The sequence below is a fragment of the Archocentrus centrarchus genome, chromosome 21 (genome assembly GCF_007364275.1).
Source record: "Archocentrus centrarchus isolate MPI-CPG fArcCen1 chromosome 21, fArcCen1, whole genome shotgun sequence".
In the NCBI taxonomy this organism is placed as follows: domain Eukaryota; kingdom Metazoa; phylum Chordata; class Actinopteri; order Cichliformes; family Cichlidae; genus Archocentrus; species Archocentrus centrarchus.
The window spans coordinates 34,295,573-34,315,038 of record NC_044366.1 but is presented as its reverse complement, the minus strand read 5'-3'; the positions used below and the strand labels follow the sequence as shown (position 1 = coordinate 34,315,038).

Genomic DNA, 19,466 nt, shown 5'->3' with positions numbered 1-19,466 from the left:
TGATTGCTGGCTTAGAAATGGAGCAGAATCAAAAATATTTGTCCTTCATTCCATATATCAGAACTTCATTTTAAAATGTTTAATTATCAACGTTTATTTCCCAGATTTATGTGATATTCTCGCCAAGATCTCAGAATTATGGACCCCATGCAAATTGGTTATTTTTATAAACCCATAACCCCTGTAAAGAAAAAAAAAACCCATATATAAATTCACATCAAGAACAAATTCCCTCAAACTGCCCAAAGATGAAACCATTTCTATCGGTCCATAGGGTAACCCATATACATCTAATCTTTGTGTTACCTGTTAGTCTAAATTCAGGGAGGCTGAAAAATGCTTTTCCTCCTTCATTCCTTGTAACTTTGTGGCTCCCTGGAGCTCAGGCTTATTAACAGCTTTTCAGTTACTTGACACTGATGTCATCTACTGGTGAATCTGGGATATGACATCCCAATAGAATTTGTAGAAATCTTTATTTATATTATCAGTTAAAAGTACAATATCCCCTGGGACACGTAAAAACGGCCAAATCGTTTACATTTAAGGCCACGACACTTATGATACTGGGAGGCAGCATCGTGCTTTGAGAGTCAAGGTAAATTCTAAAAGCCATTTAAAAACCATCTCATAATAGCCAACAGGGGTGCTGTTACTTCATGGTCTGAAGTCCCTTTGAGTCGTAGCTATGAATTATAGAGTGTCAGAAGTGTGTAAAACAACGGTTTTCTATAATGAGGTCAGAGCAAACCTCCTTCACTCTTTAACACAAGAGGTCAACTCCTGTCACAGTGAACATGGAGGTGTGCGGTGCTGCAGTTCGTGTCAAACAGTAAAGTGCCCACATAACTTAGGAAAACTAAAACACAACAAACGGGCTTCTTTCTTTCCTATTTACAAAGTATTATTGAACAGGAGTCAGACCAGAGCGACAACAGTTTCATCACTCCACGAGTGACGCTGTTACATTCATAAAACTCATTTAAAGACAAAAACAAAAAAAATGGAGAAACTTCTGCTCTTGCACAGAAGGTTTTCTTCAGATATCCAGTTTGTCAGTAGCTCATCCTTCAGCAGATATAGTGGGCTATAACAGAGTGTGTTCTCCAGAATGGTGCAGTGGTTGACACACGAGCAGACGGGGTTTTCAGATAGAAAGAAGTAAGCTGACTTACAAAAAGGGACAAAAAGACTTACTGTTACAAGATAATGCAGGGAAAGCAAACAAAAAAAAAGGTTCAGAGTAGAGAAATCCTTTCCATTATTTAGATACCTCAAATAAAAACACCTGCTGTTGTGCTACTGCTGACAAGATGAGGAACATTAAAAGTAGAAACTAAATTGGATTCAAGCCATCCTGAGAACAGTCTGAAAATAATAAATACACCCTGGCCAGGATTACAGATCACGCTCCTGCTGATTGAACAAGTGTGTCTGTGTGTTTAGGTGGCATATGAATCAGTCCAGGCGGTGTTGCTTGGCGTGTTAGTATCCTTGTAGTCCATTGTAAACCTTCTGTACAGACCCCTGTTTCAGAAGACTTCGAACACCTGTAATGACACAGTGACAACTACCGTTAAAAACTGAAACATCACTTTATCTGGTCACTTTATCAGAGTACAGAATGGCAAATGGTTCTTCTGTCACATTCATTTAAATAAAAGAAACAGAACACCATAGCCCTTATGGAAGATACACTAAGGGAACCGTTTACCCTGCCCGGGGTAGGGTTACCAAGGCTCCACCCTAGAGCCACAGCACTGGAGCACCTGAAGCTCCCTCCCCAGGCCTGGGAGCTCGAGGGAGAGTGTTTGGTAGCCACCAGGCATTAGCACGTGGTGCCCACCTGGGCACAACCTGAAGAGGAGACATGGGCCTGGCCTCCTGTAGGCCCGCGACCCACAGGAGGCATTATAGGGGTCGGGTGCGATGTGAGTCAGGTGGTGGTCAAGGGCAGGTGCCCTGGCAGACCGATCCCTGGCTATTGAGAGTGGCTATTGGGACATGGAATGTGGAGAAGGAGTGTGGTTGAGAGATACCACTAGCTATAGTCAGGCTCACCTCAATGCATGGCCTGGGTTCTGGAACCAGTCTCCTGGAGAAGGGCTGGACTCTGTTCCAGTGTGGAGTTCCCCTCGGTGAGAGGCAGCAAGCTGGGGTGGGTATTCTTGTATCCCCTCAGTTTAATGCCTGTATGTTGGAGATTTTAAAAACCTGTGGACGAGAGGGTTTCTTCCCTGCGCCTTCGGACTGGGGAAAGGGTCCTTACTGTTGTTTGCGTTTATGCGCCAAATGAGAGTTCAGAGTACCCACCCTTCTTGGAGTCCCTGAGCAGGGTGCTCCATCTGGGGATTCCATCATCCTACTAGGAGACTTCAATGTTCACGAGGGCAATGACAGCAAGACCTGGAGGGGTGTGACTGGGAAGAACGGCCTGCCTGATCTGAACCCGAATTGGTCTTTTGACTTCTGTGAAACCACAGTTTGTCCATAACAAATACTATGTTCGAACATGAGGATGTCCGTATGTGCATGTGGCACCAGAACACCCTAGGTCACGGGTCGACCTAGGTGTTCTGGACACTCCGGTGAAGAGAGGAGCTGAGATGTCAACTGATCACCACCTGGTTGTAAGTTGACATCAGGTGGTGGGAGAACGTGCTGGACAGACCCGGTGCACCTAAACGTATAGTGAAGGTGTGCTGGGAATGCCTGGCAGCGGCCCCAGTACGTGAGATCTTCAACTCCCACCTCTGGCAGAACTTTGACAGCATTCCGAGGGAGGCTGAGGACATTGAGTCTGAATGGACCATGCTCCACACCTCCATTGTTGAGGCTGCTGCTCAGAGCTGTGGCTGCAAGGTGGCTGGTGCCTCTCATGGTGGTAATCCCCGAACCAGATGGTGGTCACCGGAGGTGAAGGGGGCCATCAAGTAGAAGAAGAAGTCCTATTGGGCTTGGTTGGCCCGTGGGACTCCGGGGGCAGCTGACAGGTGGAATGTGGCCCAGAGGGAAGCCGAAGCAAAAACTTGGGTGTGGGAGGAGTTTGGTGAGGCACGTGGAAAAAGACTTTCAGATGGCCACAAAGCGATTCTGGCAAACCGTCAGGCAACTCAGGAGGGGAAAGCTGTGCTCTACTCACAGTTCATAGTCACAGTAGGGCACTGCTGACTTCAACTGAGGCTATAGTCAAGAGGTGGAAGGAATACTTTGAGGACCTCCTTAATTCCACTGACACGCCTTCTATAGTGGAAGCACAGTCTGGGGACGAGGGGGACAACTCACCCATCACTGAGGGTGAGGTCACTAAGGTGGTTAAACAAGTCCTTGGTGGCAGGGCCCCTGGGGTGGATGAGATTTGCCCTGAGTTCCTGAATTCTCCGGATGTTGTAGGAGATTGGATTGGCAGACTGGGGTGGTGGAGGTCTCCATCTTTAAGAAGGCAGACCAGAAGGTGTGCTCCAACTATGGGGGGGAAAAAAAAAAAAAAAAAAATCACACTCCTCAGCCTCCCTGTAAGGTTTATGCCAGGGTGCTGGAAAGGAGGGTTTGTCCATAGTCGAATCTCAGATTCAAGAGAAACAATGTTTTCGTCCTGGTTGCGGAACACTGGACCAGCTCTTTATCCTCTCGAGAATATTCAAGTGATTCTGGCCTCTCCCTCAGAGATAGGGTGAGGAGTGCAGCCATAGGGGCTCAAAGTAGAGCCACTGCTCCTCCACATCGAAAGGAGCCAGTTGAGATGGTTCGGGGATCTGGAGGAGGCCCCAGGCAGACCAGGACATGCTGGAGAGATTATATCCCTCAGTTGGCCTGGGAACACCTTGGAATCCCCTGGATGAGCTGGAGAAGCTGGCTGGGGAATGGGAGGTGTGGGTTTCTCTACTTAGGCTGCTGCCCCTGTGACCCAGCCTCAGATAAGCGGAAGAAAAATGGATGGAAGGATGGAACACACATAGCATAACAATTTGTATTATAGCATAATAAACCTTTTCTGAACTTAAACTATTCAAAAATTAAACTATTATAAACTGCATCTAACCTTTTTTAATATTTCAATGACGCAGGTCCTGAAATGCTAGTTTATAATGAAATGAGAATTTTATTTATTTATTTATTGTTTTGCAGCAAAATTTTTAATTGTCTAAAAGGGGGACCTATTCTTTGTTTCCTTATTATTATCTGCCATGTACATACCATTCCATTAGTGGACACGGGCAAATATTGGTTACAGCCACCTCAGCCAAGAAGTGACAGACCACATAAGAAACAGTGCTGAGTGCTGAGATGTGTAGTGCGCAAAAGTTGCCAGTGCTCTGCGGACTTAATAACTGAAGAGTTCCAAACCTCCTCTGGCATTAGCTTCAGCACAAAAATTGCATCAGGAACTTCGTGTCATGCATTTCTATGACCGAGCAGCTCCTGTAGGAGCGATGTGTAGGTGATCCTGTACCTTTGTCCATATAGTGTAGGTTCTAAGGTGGCAGTTCCTGCAGCTGGAACACAAACCTCTAGCTAAAGCTCGATCTAGAAGCTATTCAAACTGCAGCCAATCAGAGGAAAGATGGCTTAATAAAAGGCATACGGAGAAAGCTAAAGTGGCTTGTTTCACAAAGAGGATGAACTAAGGGGCTGCAAAAATGCCCAGTATAAGATAAATAAGGATTATTTTCAACTGTCAATCATGCAAAACTACTTTGATAGTCCAAAATAAATAAAAATTTAGCTGGAAATGAGCAGAATACAGCAGGTCATCTTATAATAGGTCCTCAAGTAACCTCTCCCAGGCTGCCCTTTAACACTGCCACATTCTCACCTTCTTTTTGCTGGTCATCGAGCTGTGTCTGAGGAAATTCTACATCAAAGGTGATGATGAGGGAGCCTCGGATGTTGACGTTGTCAAAGTTGGGCAGGCCCTCTCCTTTCTTCCACATTCTAGCACCAGGCTTTGTGATCTTGTCCCTCACTATATGGACCTGCCAGGCAAAGACACACACACACACACACACATATATTTACAATCATGTACATCTTGTTTTAAAATAATTGGAATCTTTAAATCTACTCTTCAATGTTAGTCTTAATTCTGTAAAAACAAGAAGCCTATACAGAACCTTGTGTCCATCCAAATGTACTATGTCCATCTCAAAGCCAACCAGTGCCTCCACCAAAGAGATGGTGACATTAGTGTACAGATCATCTCCTCTGCGCTCAAACACAGGATGTCTATCGAAACAGAAAAACATCCCCAAGTCACTTTCCTGTGTGGCACTAATTTTATATTCTAATAACTGTTGCAAGTCTCTCTCTCTCTCTCTCACACACACACAAAAAAAATTTTAAAAATAAATAAATAAAAAATTCTGTTCATACTTCAACACTTTGATGCGGAACCGGAGGTCTCCGGGTTCTCCATCGATGTGAGGTTCCCCTGAGGTCATGGTAAAAAAAAAAAAAAAATGTAAGGAACAGGAAGTGACAAAAAGCAAACAAATTAAGACTTAGAGAGCTTACCTTCTCCAATGAAAGGGTACTCCATCTCGTCTCTCACTCCTTGCTCAATCTCTACCTCCAAGGTCCTCTCTTCATTCACCAGCCTGCAGAAAAGCATCACAGAGAAAGTGTTTGTTACACCGCAAATGCAGACCTTTTTCTGCTTTATTACATAATAAAGAAAGGTGAAATTTCTCTAGCAGGGACCACATCCTCAGTTAGATTAGATTTGAATGGTGAATGGAGTAAGTAAAGATCTAGGCCTGAGACTGTGGTTTGGGCAAGGCCTGGTGGCAGCTCCTGGGCTGCGAAGATCCCCCAGTACCACTGAGAAGCATGAGAACTGAGAAAGGTGGCGGGAGGGGGAGAACAACCAACCTATAGTGCATGAAGGCATACACAGACAAAGAACTGCAAGCATGGTCACACTCCTAGAAATCAAATTATGTACAATTCATTTGAAGTGATCATAGATAAGACATAAGCTTACAATTTATGATTAAAACTAGGGATGGCACGATACCACTTTTTTAGGTCTGATACCGATACTGATATTTTATCTGCCAATACCGATACAAATCTGATCTTTTTAAAAAAAACAAACAATTGATTTCAAATGCCTGGATACATTTTACATACGTCAACAGACTCACACACAACAAAATCAAAATCTTTTAGTTGTCCCATGTACAAGACTAAGAACCAGGGAGGGGCAGAGCTTTTCAGGCAGTGGCACCAAAGCTCTGGAACTGTTTACCACTCCAGCTCCATTTAGCGGACTCTGTGGAGTCTTAAAAAAATAAAACAGTTGAAAACCTTTCTGTTTAACCAGGCTTTCTGTTGACTTTATTTTTATTCTTTTTCTTTTAATATGGTAATGTTAATATGTTTTTAACATGGTGTTTTATCTGGGGTTTTTTGATATTGTGTTTTAATTATTGTACAGCGCTTTGTGACTTTTTGTCTGTGAAAAGCACTAAATAAATAAACTTTACCTACTTACAACAATCGCTCTATCACCTGAATCCTGTTGCTCCTATGTGAGAAGGTGATGCATTGGCTTATGGTATGTTGCAAATTTCAGTAGGGCTGCAACTATCGCTTAATTTAGTAATCGAGTAATCAATCAATTATACCATCAATTACCCGAGTAACTGGATAAGAAATATTTTTTTCACATTAACAGTTCATCTGCATATTTTAACTTCCATACTGCAGTTTTTCCCTGTGTGAAACAAACAGGGTGGATGGAGCAGCTACAAAGTTACAAAGTTACAAAGCGTGATGATGATGACATCGGGAGGTGACTTACTTTACATTGGGACATTCATCGCACACAGTTTCCTGAGTCATCTGGAAGCGCCCGGGTCCAAGCTGTGTCGTCCTCATCTCCTGTCTGCAGTTACACTTCCTTTTACCAGGAGCTTCTTTAGCTATAGGCTTGTTACGTACCACCTGTGTGTGGTGGGGGAAAAGTGTTGGAAACTAGTAAGTCTAATGGGAGTTAATTAGACAGTTCATCAATAAGCCCCGCAGTTTGATGACTAAACAGAGTGGCACTCCTTAATTCAGACACTAAGCTGATTCCACTTTGTGAAACAAACTTCAAACATGGATAAAGGGTGCTGAAGATTCTTCATTTGCAAAGCAGGAGTTTCTCCACACCTCCACAAAGTTCCCAGAGTACACTTCTTCCAGCGTGACCTCCAGGTCCAGAATTATGTCATTTCCTCTGGGAATGTTCCTGTCCTGTTGCTGTCGGTTGCCACCAAACATAAACCCAAAGTCACCAAAGAAGCTACAGAGGAAGGAAGAGAAGCATCAGTGAACAGTTCTTTAATGGACATTGTGTCAAACATTTAACAGAACTCGGCATAAAATTCTCCTGAGACCATGAAACCAACCTGGAGAAGATATCACTGTGAGAGCTGTGGTGACCCTCTTTGAGCCCATCCTCTCCATACTCGTCATACTGTTTCCTTTTCACCTCATCGGAGAGGACCTACAAACAATCACACAATGGCTACATTCTGCACTGTTTGCACTCCCATTTCATACAATGTGTGGAATAAATCTTAAAGCTCAAGTGTAAAATACACACCTTTTGTAGTTTCTCAAATACAAACATGTAAACACATTAGAAGGAATCATCAGCAAATCGCTGAGGAAGCCTTCACCTGAGAAACAAAAATGGCTCCATTCACAGAAAACTTTTAAAAGCAAAAAAATTTAAAAAAAAAAAATTAAAAATCTGCTTAAATCTTAGCTTAGAGCCAATGGCCTCTGCTGCTAATCAGCTTGACCCTTCAGCAATACAATGTATACAACTCAAAGTTGTGCTAAACATTAGGGGAGTCATTAACCCATTTGTTAATGACCTCCCATTATTAAGTGTAAGGCTGAATTTTATTTCCTTCTGTTACCTTTTTGAAACTAGACACAACAAGTGAGGGGCAGAGCTGACCATGTAATGAGAGATACTAATGCTTTTGACTCTACCAGAGACCTGAATTTACAAAACATACATCATGTTGCATTCAAATATGACCTCAAACTAGTGACTGAGACGCTTAACTAATCAAGGTGTCACAGAGGTCAAGGAGTGAGTGAGGAAGCACTCAAGGCTGTTTTCTCTACAGACTGAAACACAAGTCTTGTCTTCTTTGCAACCACAGCATTCAATGCTGGCTGTTAAAAAGAATGCATGTTTTAAGGGGCATCCACACAGGAAGTGATTGGTGACCAGAGATCACAGAAAGTTAATGACATTCAAGTGAAAAATTACCGCTGGTGAAGCAAAGCGGGCACATCCAAAGATAAGCTTTTCTCAGCTTTAAGGCATGTGACTGAAGCGACTACCAGTAAGAATAAAGGATACTGTTGACTGACATATGACACAGTGGTAAATACATTAGAGGGTCAGTGGAGCCTCGAATTTCCACTTTTGAACGACCCTCAGTAGCAAAGCAACACACAACGAGCAAATTGCTTCCTGTGTGGGCATCTCCACACTGGTGTCATTTTTCAGACCCGACAGCTACACTGATCTTTACAGTCTGGTTTCAAATTCAACAAAAATAAAACCTGATTAATTTATGCTGGCATTCTATTTTGTTCTCTCATGTTAACAGTTATTTCAACCCTGCACTCTCACAACACTTCATTACACTGTTATACTGAGCCACATAATGCTGTTACTACATTTAGTAAGCCATTTTAAATTCTGGTTTTTGTGTTTAACTTAATTTCTTAGCTGTTGTAACGAGAATTTCCAAATCTGGGATAAATAAAGCATATCTTATGTAATCTTAGTGTTCGTGGGCTCTTTTAGGCAACTCAATAATAATAAAAAAAGGGGGTAATTATAAAGATCTGAAATAATTAACACGATCTAAAAAAAATAATAAAAGTCCACACTTGTGTTTACCATATTGTCATTCATTTAAATGTTCATACACCTGCCCCCACTCAAAATGCACTGACAAAACCTTATTTCTAATGTAATTAAAAGTCAGTGAACTTACAGTGGCTTCCTGTCACATTTTTAATAGAAATGTGAACGTTTGACTCGGAAACACCTGCAGCGCTCATCTGAATCCACTCCCACTCATCCACGTCTGAATTTTCAATGCGCCAGCTGTGCCGCGTGACAGCCAATCAGATGCAGCCACACGGTTTTAACGTCCAATCACAGCGGTCTTACCGTTTCCAACAACAACCAAATTTCAGGCTTTAAAAGACTTGTATCAGTACCTTGAGCGCTTCAATACTCACAAGGTATCTGCAGTACTATCCCCAAACACTGCCAATACTGCTGGGTAAAAAAAGCCGTCTTATAAATTCAAAATAAGTTTATTGCGCCTCTTCTCGCACCTCACCAGCATCGAGAGAGCAACAATAGCTACAGATGTACCTCATAAGCTGCCCCCAAGTCTGCGAACTTGTCCTGGGCTTGAGGGTCGTCTGGGTTCCTGTCGGGATGCAATTGTAATGCCAGTTTTCTGTAGGCCTTCTTGATGTCCTTGATTGTTGCACTCCTGCTCACCCCCAGAATATTATAGAAATCTCGCCTATAGAAGAGAGAGATCGTACATGTTTAGGCAAACGCTGGAGGCAAACTGAAGAGCACAGCTGCTAGATTTAGCGGGTAAAACGCCGACCTAGCTACAATCCCTCAGAAGCATAGACAGTTTACAGCAGCTTCAGCTTGACTGCCATCATGGCTAGCTCCAAGCTAACTAAGCTAGTTAATCACACAAAAGACAACCCTTACAAACTGGCGGGTATAGTATTTTACCAGTGAGCAGCAAAAGACAAGGAGAGCACTTATTAGCAAGTTAGCTCGCTGTGTCGGACGGCTCCACACATGGAGAGCAGGTCTAGACCAATCACAGTGAAACATGTGTACCAGCTGGCGATGCTATTTCGTCGCTGTCCGAGCGGAGCTCACTTACCCGGCAAGCACCGCCGTGATAGCACAAAGAAGCAGGCAGCACACGTTATAGAGATTCATCCCTTTAGCAGCCATAGATACCAGGGTTTCTCAAGGAGGTAGCAAAAGAACAACCGGCTTTTAACGCTCGAATCCCAGCTGCCAGTCAGTCAGTCACAAGCCTTCTTCCTCCTGTCAGAGAAAGCGCACCCACTGCATGTCGGCAAATCCGCCTCTCTTGAAAAACTCCGCCCATCGTTAAAGAAACAGCTCTTATCCATCTTGATAGCGTCAGAACCCTTTCTTTTTGCGACGAACTGTTTGCGCCGAACTTTTCTTGCTGCATGTTTAAGCACAGCTACAGCAACAATAAAGCGTTTTGATGAATAAAAACAGAACTGGACACTGTGCCCACAGCACAGGCTGAGGCGCGCCCCCGCGAGCTGCGCGCAACAGATGTCTGCTGAGGTCTGAGCGGAGAGGAGGGCGCCAAATAGGAAGGACTGCAGATGCGCGTCTGATAACAAACCAGGAACCATTGGACTCGTCCTCCGCTGTATACTCATCCATGAGTCCCTGACCCGTCGGTCCTTCTGTCATCCAGACGGTAGACTGCGGTAACAGGACGAGAACACAAACTGACAGTAAGCGCGAGATCCTTCCTAGCCCGGCTAGCTAACGGGAGCTAAGCTAGCTGGCGAGCCCTACTTTTTTGGTTGGAGTAAACTTTATGAGCAAATAAGGGTGCCCCATCATCCTGTTATTGGGCTTCCTTTCTTATTGCGCCACAATGAGAAGTGAATTTTGTATACATTTTACTGTGACTGGATCAATGTTACCTAAGTTCGGTTAGCTCGTCAAACTTGATATTATGATGGCAGGTCAGGTGTTGATGGCACGAGCAGGCTGGTTGCCCGGGAGCTATTTGTCACCCGGTTAATTAAACAACGTAGCAGTATACAACTGATAGCAGTACACAGATAGATGCAGCTGTTTGTGCACAGAGGGTAAGTGGCTGGAGTATGAGTGGCATACACTTTAAATAACAGTGAACTAAACAGTGTGGGTAAAGGCTGAATCTGTCCAAAATAGTAAAGCATAATGTTATTGTAACTGTGCGGTTTGACAAGTTTAACTGCTTCTCCTCCTCAGCTCCTTCTCCTCCTCAGCTCCTGCCCTAGTTCGTGACTAATAATTATAATACTGTAATGGCACGTCACGTAATGTAATGTTAAATTTTGAAAAAGTGAGTTGTACATATATAGTGTCAAATACTCATATAGTGGCAAATCAGTGTATGTCAGATGGTTTTGCACTCTGTCTCTGCAGATATGGATGCAAACATCGTGAGCATATGGCCACGCATGGAACCCTTCCTACTTGGTGCCCTGCAGGTGAATATACTCCCACCATGATATTGTCCAAGGGCTGTAGATGTTGTAAAATAACATGAATTAATGGCACTTTAGGTGGCTCCCTCCTCCAAGCTCAGCCTACACTATCTTCGCAAGATGACGATCTACGTGCGAACACGGGATGGCTGCTTCCCCATCCTCGGCTGGCCCATGTGGAGGCATATTGCCTGTGGAAAGCTACAGCTGCCAGAAGACCTTGCGTGGCTCTACTTTGAGACCTTTGACCTTCTTATAGGTCATACACCAGAGGAGAGGCTGGAGTGGGCTGAGTGTCTTTCCCAGTGTTCTACTAAAAGCGAGCTGGACCAGCAAAGGAACAAGGTGAAATAAAGTTTAAGGATTTAATACAAAGATTGTAACCTTGCCCTCAGATTTGAAGAGGAGCTCCACATTGATTGGTAACCTGTGCTTCTTTTTTCCTCCTTTCTGTACCAGTTGTCTGTGGACACTCTGCAGTTCCTCCTGTTCCTCTACATTCAGCAGTTGAACCGTGTGTCTTTGCGGACCTCTTTGATTGGAGAAGAGTGGCCTTGCCATCGCACGCCCTCCCCGTCTCCATCAGACAGAGAGGCCAAGACTAGCTCTCAGAACAAGGTTCACTTTGCTATGAAAGACAGAACAGACTGACCTATGATACTGCATGATTTGCTGTGTAGCAAATCATGTTGTGTAGTTCTAATTATCCCTGGTGCAAAGCATAATCACATTAAAAACACGTGATGTGCCACTTATAGTCGAGTTTTGCTCCTGTTTTGGTTCTGCAGAACTGGGATGATCAGGCTCACCTGTCCTTTGTGCAAAGCCATCTGGCAGAGATTTTGGAGCTACTGGTGGAGCCTGGCCAACTGTCGCAATCTGGACAGGCCCTGAGAGACTGCCAGGTTTGGGGACAGCTAGCACACATCCTACTTTAGGTTACTGACACAATCTAGATATTTTTTAGTAACAATTTATGCTAGCCATAATATTTAAGATACCAATATATTTACTATATCTTCTTATACAAATATATGTACAAGTAATCTGTGTGAGCTAAACACTGTTTCAGACAGGTTTTTCTACTCCTGAATGTTCATGTTGTGAGAGTGAGATATCCCTAATATGGTATTCTAAAGCTTAATTTATACTTCTGCACTAGCCGGCGATGAAGTTCGAAACAACAGTACCTAATGGGTCAATCAGCGTCTCTGCAGGTTGCTTCGACATGATGTGAACCTCCTTAGTTACATTTCTGGGGAAGTTCACATCAGGTTGTCTTAGGATTTCAGAACAGTTTACAGTTACTGCGTACCTACAGTGCACTTTTGTATACAGAGGAGTTCATGGTCAATTCAGTAACTGCAAGGTGCCCAGGTCCTGTGGCTGAAAAACAAGCCTAAATCATCACAGCTCAACCATCGTGCTTGACAGTTGGTATGATGTGTTTGTGCTGATATGCTGTTTTGTTTTTATCCAAACATGGTGCAGTGCATTATGGCCAAACAGCTCCACTTTGGTCTTGTGTGTCTAACAGGACGTTGTTGTGTGGTTTGCTCAGATACAATTTTGCAAACCTAAGCTTTGCTGCCACTTGAGAGAAAAGTCTTTCTCCTTGCAAGCCTTCCAAACTTGTTTAGTCTTTTTCTTATTGTACTGTCCCAATTTCTGCACCCGCTAGCTAACTGTGATGATAGTGTTCCAGTAGCAATCAGCTGAAATTCTCAGCCAGGTGCAGCACCGGGCGATGACACAGTGTAATATGTTCTGTGTTCTTGTTCATCTAAGGTTGTCTTCAAATGATTTTAGAACCTTCTAAGAACCAGATGTTTATATTATGCTCTGATACCTAAAGTCTCAGAATTGAGTGTAGTATTTATTCACATGGCTGTGAATTGTGCTTTCACTGTCCAACAAAAAGGCCAACTAAGACATGAATGGTTACTAGTGCAACGAAAATTTCGAATTATCATTATGTTAAAATGTTTGCTTGTAGATTAGCTGTTATATGCATCTATACTATTTGAAATATAAAAACAAGTCTGCACTGTAACTGATTTTCCAGTTTTGATTTACCAGATATCTCTGGAGGCTGTGAGGAGTTTAAATCTGCTTCTGGAGGGCTCAGTTTGCCAAAGAAGAGTTGTTCAGCCCATCCACCGGCTGCTGACCAAAGGTCCACTCCAAACACAAGCTGGCTACTCCTCACTGACCCAGTCCTTCCACCTGCACAAGCTCCTCTCCTGCCTCCAGCACAACCTCACTCTGAACCCCTTTGGAATAACTGCCTGTCTCCATTCGGGCAAGAAACTCGCATGGGCTCAGCAAGGTTTCGTAAAGTCATCTGGCATTATTGCTTCCTTATCGTCTTCATTGTCTGCATTTCTTTCATCGTCTGTGTGTGTTTGTGCATTCTAGTGGAAGGGGCCATGAAGAGGGCCAAGATAGCCAGAAACACCCACATGGCTCCACCTGGTAGTAAAATGGTGCTTATGTCCCAAGTCTTAAAACAGACCCTGGCTAAAACTTCAGACAAGCTGACTGGCGCCAACATTAAAATCCACAGATGCGCCAATGCCTTCATATACCTTCTCTCACCTCTCAGGTAAGCTTGGCTTCCTGTAATAGAGGTTGTGTTATTTTTAGCACACAGTTTATCTTCTTTCATTTGTTTGATATGTTCCTTTAGATCAGTCAGTGTGGACAAATGCCGTGACAGCACTGTGGTTCTGGGTCCCGTTGAGACCAGCGTCCACATCCACAGCTGCCAGAACATGCGGGTGGTGTGCGTAGCTGGCAGGATTGCTATCGGCGCCTCCTCACGTTGCACCATCCACGCCCTGACGCCCACCCGCCCTTTGCTTTTGCCAGGAAACACAGACATTACTCTGGGTCCTTTCCACACTTTCTACCCTTCCTTGGAGGATCACATGGCCAGTGTGGGGCTGGCTGTTGTTCCCAATGCCTGGGATCAGCCCTTGCTTCTGGGGACCGAGGGCCTTGCCAACCCCTCATTCAATGCGTTGTCCAGCCCAGACCCTGCCTGCTACCGTTTGCTGCCCCCCTCAAAGTTCCACACGCTGGTCATTCCTTTTCAGATGGAGGGCGACACGTGTGAGGTGCCCGGTGGCCTGCCACCTTCATACCAGGCAGCTCTGGATGAAAAGCAGAGGAGAATACAGAACTGGCAGAAGACTGTAATGGAGGCCCGGCTGAGCAAGTGAGTGGCAAATCAGACCTCAAAGTCTTTATTAAGCAAGCCTATTCATGTGTTCAATTCAGTTTTAGTACTTCACTCTGTAGCGTGCCCTTTGCTCAGTGGAAAGTTGTAACAGGAAAGCCATTCCAAAAAATCAATATGAATGTCAGTTAGCTGCTATGTGTAAGAGATATGGAGTTCAGTTAGTACACTGGTGTCAGAAGCATTGCACAAGGCAGTTCTCCACTCTACCTGTCATCACAGGGGACACAGCATAGCAGTCCCATGAGGAGAAAATCCTCGAATTGGTTTTGTTGCTTTGAGGTTTTCAATGCAGTGCATTTCCATTCATAAATGGATACTGATCTTGTAAAGAAAATACTTTTTTTTTTTTTTTTTTTTAACTGACAAGAATATGATTGTTTATCAATATAACAAAAGTATTGGCAGTGGCACCAATGCATTGGTCAGTAATGTGACATCTAAATTTTCCATCACTGGATTTTTGCATTTGTTTCAGAACAGTAGATTTTATATAGCATGTATGTACAGGTCAGAGACCAGTGGAGGAACGGACGTTTGAAAGATAGTCATATGGGATATTCATCATTCTGTTCTGAAAGTTGTGCTTGGATACTGTGACTCTAACAGACTATAGTGTCAAACAATGAAAGGGTGTATTTATTTGAATGAACCTGTGAAGTTAATGGGAGGATTCATTTTTAGAAACAATTAGATTGTGTTCCACTCTGCTATGAGACAAAATTTCCAATTAAAGCATGAAAGAAGCAGATTTTCATTTTGAAAATGGCTACAGCTTCATATAAACACACTAATGCCTCCTACAGCCTCTTAAACAGGAATACCGAATCATTTGTGCCAAACAGCTTCTTCTCCTGTCATCTGAAGCCCTGTGCATGCAGGCAGGTAGATGACTGTAGAGGAGTGAAAATGAGGAAGAAGTTTGTTATTTAAAAAGTCTTAAACCCAAGAAAGTTGTTTCTGAAGTTCAGATTTTTTATTTTTTTTGTTATTGTAGTTTGACAGCTAATAATCAGGTAATATAGCCTCAGTAACACAGTTGAGAAAGTTTTTAACACGCAGTAAAATCTTGCTCAAACACATAATGCCTCATTTTTGGTACCATTTGCATATGTATTTGAATATGTGTTTCCCTGCGAGCAGTGCATAGAATGCATATTGTTGGTCATAGATGACGCTGTACTATTAAAGTAACAGGTTTAGAAAAAGAAAAATAGATGCATTTATTGTTGCTGGAGCATGAATGCAGGAAATAAAGTGCATGACGATCAGAATTTTCCCACCCTGATTTCAAGAAGACATTTTTTGTGGGTTTAAGCCCTGCTGTTGTGTGTTACAGTGTTTAAACATTCATTTCCTTCACATTCTCTTTGCAGGGAGCAGAAGCAACAGTTCCAGGAGTTGGTGGAAATGAAGTTTCACGAGTGGCTTCTGGAAACGGGTCACAGGCAGGAACTGGACAGCTTAATCCCCCCCACGATAGCCTCTGTAAAAGAGTTTGATGGGGCAGCAGGAGACAGCGCTCGAGTTAATGATCCTAAACATATGAGGACTGGACAGGCAGTGGAACAGTCAACCATGGCATGTTGAATTTTACTGTTTGGTTCTTTGCCGGCAGAATAATTGCACCTCTAAATGAAGGCAGTATGGCCGTTTGCACATGCAGATTACATAAGGTCTTCTTCTCATATGGTGCTCCTGTGAGCTCTTGCTTTTCCATCAGCTTACAGTTATGGCCAGCTTCACAGCTTCCTTCTTAAGAAAAGGCAGCTAAATCTTTGTCGTGTCTGACCTCAGGAGGGAGTGGATTGGCATGTTGTCAAAAACCATCATTCATCACACACTCTATAAAGGGACACACAGATGAGGCAAGTGTGAAGTCACCACAGCCTTTAAAGGGATATTTTACTGCTGAATGTCTTCTGGAGAGGGAGCTGAGGAGGACAAACTAGGGTAGCTGTGATTGTGAGTTAGGTAAACAAACCCTGACACATGTTCTCTTTAAGCATTTGGTCTTTATTAAAGCATGCTTTATAATTTGCTATCCATCCACTGTTTTGTTAAACTTGTGATGCAATAGAGAAAGTAAAACTTGTTTCAATGGATTTGAGAGACTGCTTTGAGGAGCTTTAATGGCAGTTGCTGCATTATGAGAAACACGCATTAGAACGAGTCTATTTGTAGATTCTTAATCTCTGAGAATATTTAGCCTGTGATGTTATGGGATACTGTCAGGCCTTAACACAGCAAGCAGCCTGTTTAACGTTTCAGAGCCAAAATAAATTTTAACTGCATTTGCTGCCTTGCCTTATTTGCAGAAACATGTTGCCTTTTCCCCATTTCCCTGTGTATCTGTGGTTTTGTCTAGCCAGCTAATGCAAACAAAGCCTGGATTTGTTGAACTAGCTTCATAGTACACCCCTGTGGAGAACTGCTTAGTCACTCTTCCATGCAGCCAGTGGCCCCATGTCTTCTCAGACAGACTCCATATACATGCTGTTTTCTGTAAGAATATTGTCACTGACTGCTGTTAAAGATGGAGGATGTAGATGCTGAGTATTTTAAGCACTTTGGGTGTAAAGGGTATGTTGGAGCAGCTGCATTTACTAGCTCAGATCATAGTATTATTTTTGGAAGATGAATCATGAATTTTCCTTTGTGCAGGTAAAAAGGGAGGAATATTAAAATAATTAATGTGGGTATGTGGTTGTTCTGTCCAAACGTACTCACGTGCTGTACATACCTGTAGCTGTGCTGGTCTGCGTGCTCCATTTTGCTCTGATTGACTGGCTGCAGTGAAAGTACAACATCAGGGTGCAGCTGCTGTTTATCTGTTCTGGGACTTGTTGCAAACTTGTGTTTTAAGTTCTTCGGTACAACAGAACAAGCTGAGATGTTCCGGCTGAGGCAGAATGTAATAAGCCTATGGCCAGTTTGTCATAGAAGGCTTAAATGTATATTTATTTTTGTATAAATATGTAAAAAAAAAAATTAGCACTGCAGAATGATTATTTTTCATAAATCTACTTTACCTCCAGAACTATTGTTAGCGGTGAGTACCTCCAAGTTTACTTCAGGTAGTTCGCTTCCTCTTTACACATTTCCATTACAGCTGAATTTTGTTTTGTATATAAAATATGACATAAATTATATACTGAAGTACTGCTGAAAGTCAGCAAGGCAGCATTGTATTGGTTATGGCCAGTGAAAGGAATGTGTGCTTGAAACATTTACGATGAACCCATTTGTACTGTAAAATGCCTTACTGCTGTTGTTTACTACAGAAATGGTCCTGTTAATTTGATACACAGCTCTGTGCTGTTATTACATGAAGAGCAAAAAGTCATTTTTAATTGTTAAACACTGAAATAAAGGTTTTGACTACAACCTGGTCACATCCAGTGTATTTCTTTGGATATTTACTGTACTGTGCAAAAGTCTTGAGCCACCCCTCATTTCTCTATATTTTGCTTCCAGGGAGCCAGACCTTTTAAAGTGCTGTTGAGCACTAGTTCTTGATGCTTTCTGAAGGTCTTTCAGTTTTTCTTTGGACATTGGCTTCTTTTTTAATTCATTTTCAGAGGAATATTTTTTCCTTTGTTAAGCTACTTAACACTGAGCTATGAATCATTCAAGTATAAGAAGGCACCTAACTCAAGGGATGAACCACAGTTGTCTGCACATAAGAAACACCTTACCAAAAAAAAAAAAAGATTTGAAATTTTATCTATAAGTTTGATAGTTTTTTGGCACCAGCAAACTGATTCCCAAAGAGCTATTTGCTGAAAATGTAGCGTTTGTGGATTGGGCCGAGGCACAGGACCTGAAGGTCCGATCCACAGTAGATGAATCGGGCTTTAGGAACATGAAATGCCACCTCTCTGGGGATCTACTGCTTAGGATCAAGAAATGGTTAATGGACTAGCTCTGACTGAGCACTCAAAGCACTTATACAACACATTTACGCATTCACACAAGCACTTCCATATGTATCTAAGATAAGTGCTTTTATTGTCTAACATTCACACATTCATTCATAGTCAAACTCACCTCAGTGCACAGCTTGGGGTCTGGAACCGGTTTCCTGGAAAGGGTCTGGACTGTGTGCCATTCTGAAGTTGCGCTCAGTGAGAGGCAATGGGCAGGAATGGGTACTCTGGTATCCCCTCAGCTCGGTACCTGTATGTTGAGGTTTTCCCCGGTGGACAAGAGGGTTTCTTCCCTGTGCTTCTGGGTTGGGGAACAGGCCCTGACATAGTTTGTCCATGACAAACACTGTTTGAGCATCACGATGTCCACAAGTGCACTTGGCAGAGGACACCCTAGGTCACAGGTCGATGATTGATTTTGTAATCATATCATACCTGCAGCCATATGTCTTGTCCTGGACACAGGTAAAGAGAGGAGCAGAGCTGTCAGCTGATCACCGCCTGGTGGTGAGTTGGACTAGATCGTAGGACAGGCCTGGAATACCCAAACATCTAGGGTGTGCTGGGAGCGTCTGGCAGAGGTCCTGGTCTGCAAGATCTTCAAATTCCCACCTCTGGCAGAGGTTCAACAGTATCCTAAGGGAATCTGGGGACTTTGAGTCTGACTGGTTCTGCACTTCCATTGCTAAAGCAGAGCTTTGGCTGCAAGGTGCATGGTGCCTCTGGATTGGCAGACCAAAGTGGGACCGTAGAGTGTGTTCCAGTTTCAGAGGGATTGCACTTCTCAGGCTTCCTGGGAAGGTCTATGCCAGGCTGCTGGAGAGAAAAGTCCGTTCATTGGTTGAACCTCAAATTCAAAAGTAGCAATATGGTTCCTGTACAACTGCAGCAATGGGTTGATTTGCATTGCAGGCCGAAAATGGACTGGTTCTTATATAGCACTTTTCTACTCTACTTTGAGCACTCAAAGCATGTTTTAA

The 19,466-nt window shown here is 43.2% G+C and overlaps 2 protein-coding genes across 2 annotated transcripts; one reads left to right on the top strand and one right to left on the bottom strand.

Moving 5' to 3' along the window:
• Positions 1–457: 457 nt before the first annotated feature.
• Positions 458–10,164, bottom strand: dnajb11 (DnaJ heat shock protein family (Hsp40) member B11). The gene is made up of 10 exons (XM_030757328.1): positions 9,948–10,164; positions 9,407–9,563; positions 7,398–7,495; positions 7,159–7,291; positions 6,806–6,948; positions 5,515–5,597; positions 5,374–5,431; positions 5,115–5,226; positions 4,817–4,976; positions 458–1,550 (listed from the first exon to the last, which is right to left on the bottom strand). Exons 1-10 carry the CDS (start codon positions 10,019–10,021, stop codon positions 1,486–1,488), a joined length of 1,083 nt encoding a protein of 360 aa, XP_030613188.1. The 5' UTR covers positions 10,022–10,164; the 3' UTR covers positions 458–1,485.
• A 66-nt stretch (positions 10,165–10,230) lies between these two features.
• tbccd1 (TBCC domain containing 1) lies at positions 10,231–17,913 on the top strand. Its single transcript, XM_030757327.1, has 9 exons — positions 10,231–10,569; positions 11,255–11,319; positions 11,395–11,661; positions 11,776–11,934; positions 12,105–12,221; positions 13,396–13,645; positions 13,735–13,921; positions 14,006–14,536; positions 15,934–17,913. The coding sequence occupies exons 2-9, from the start codon at positions 11,257–11,259 to the stop codon at positions 16,145–16,147; spliced, it is 1,788 nt and encodes a 595-aa protein (XP_030613187.1). The 5' UTR covers positions 10,231–10,569; positions 11,255–11,256; the 3' UTR covers positions 16,148–17,913.
• The last annotated feature ends 1,553 nt before the right edge of the window (positions 17,914–19,466 follow it).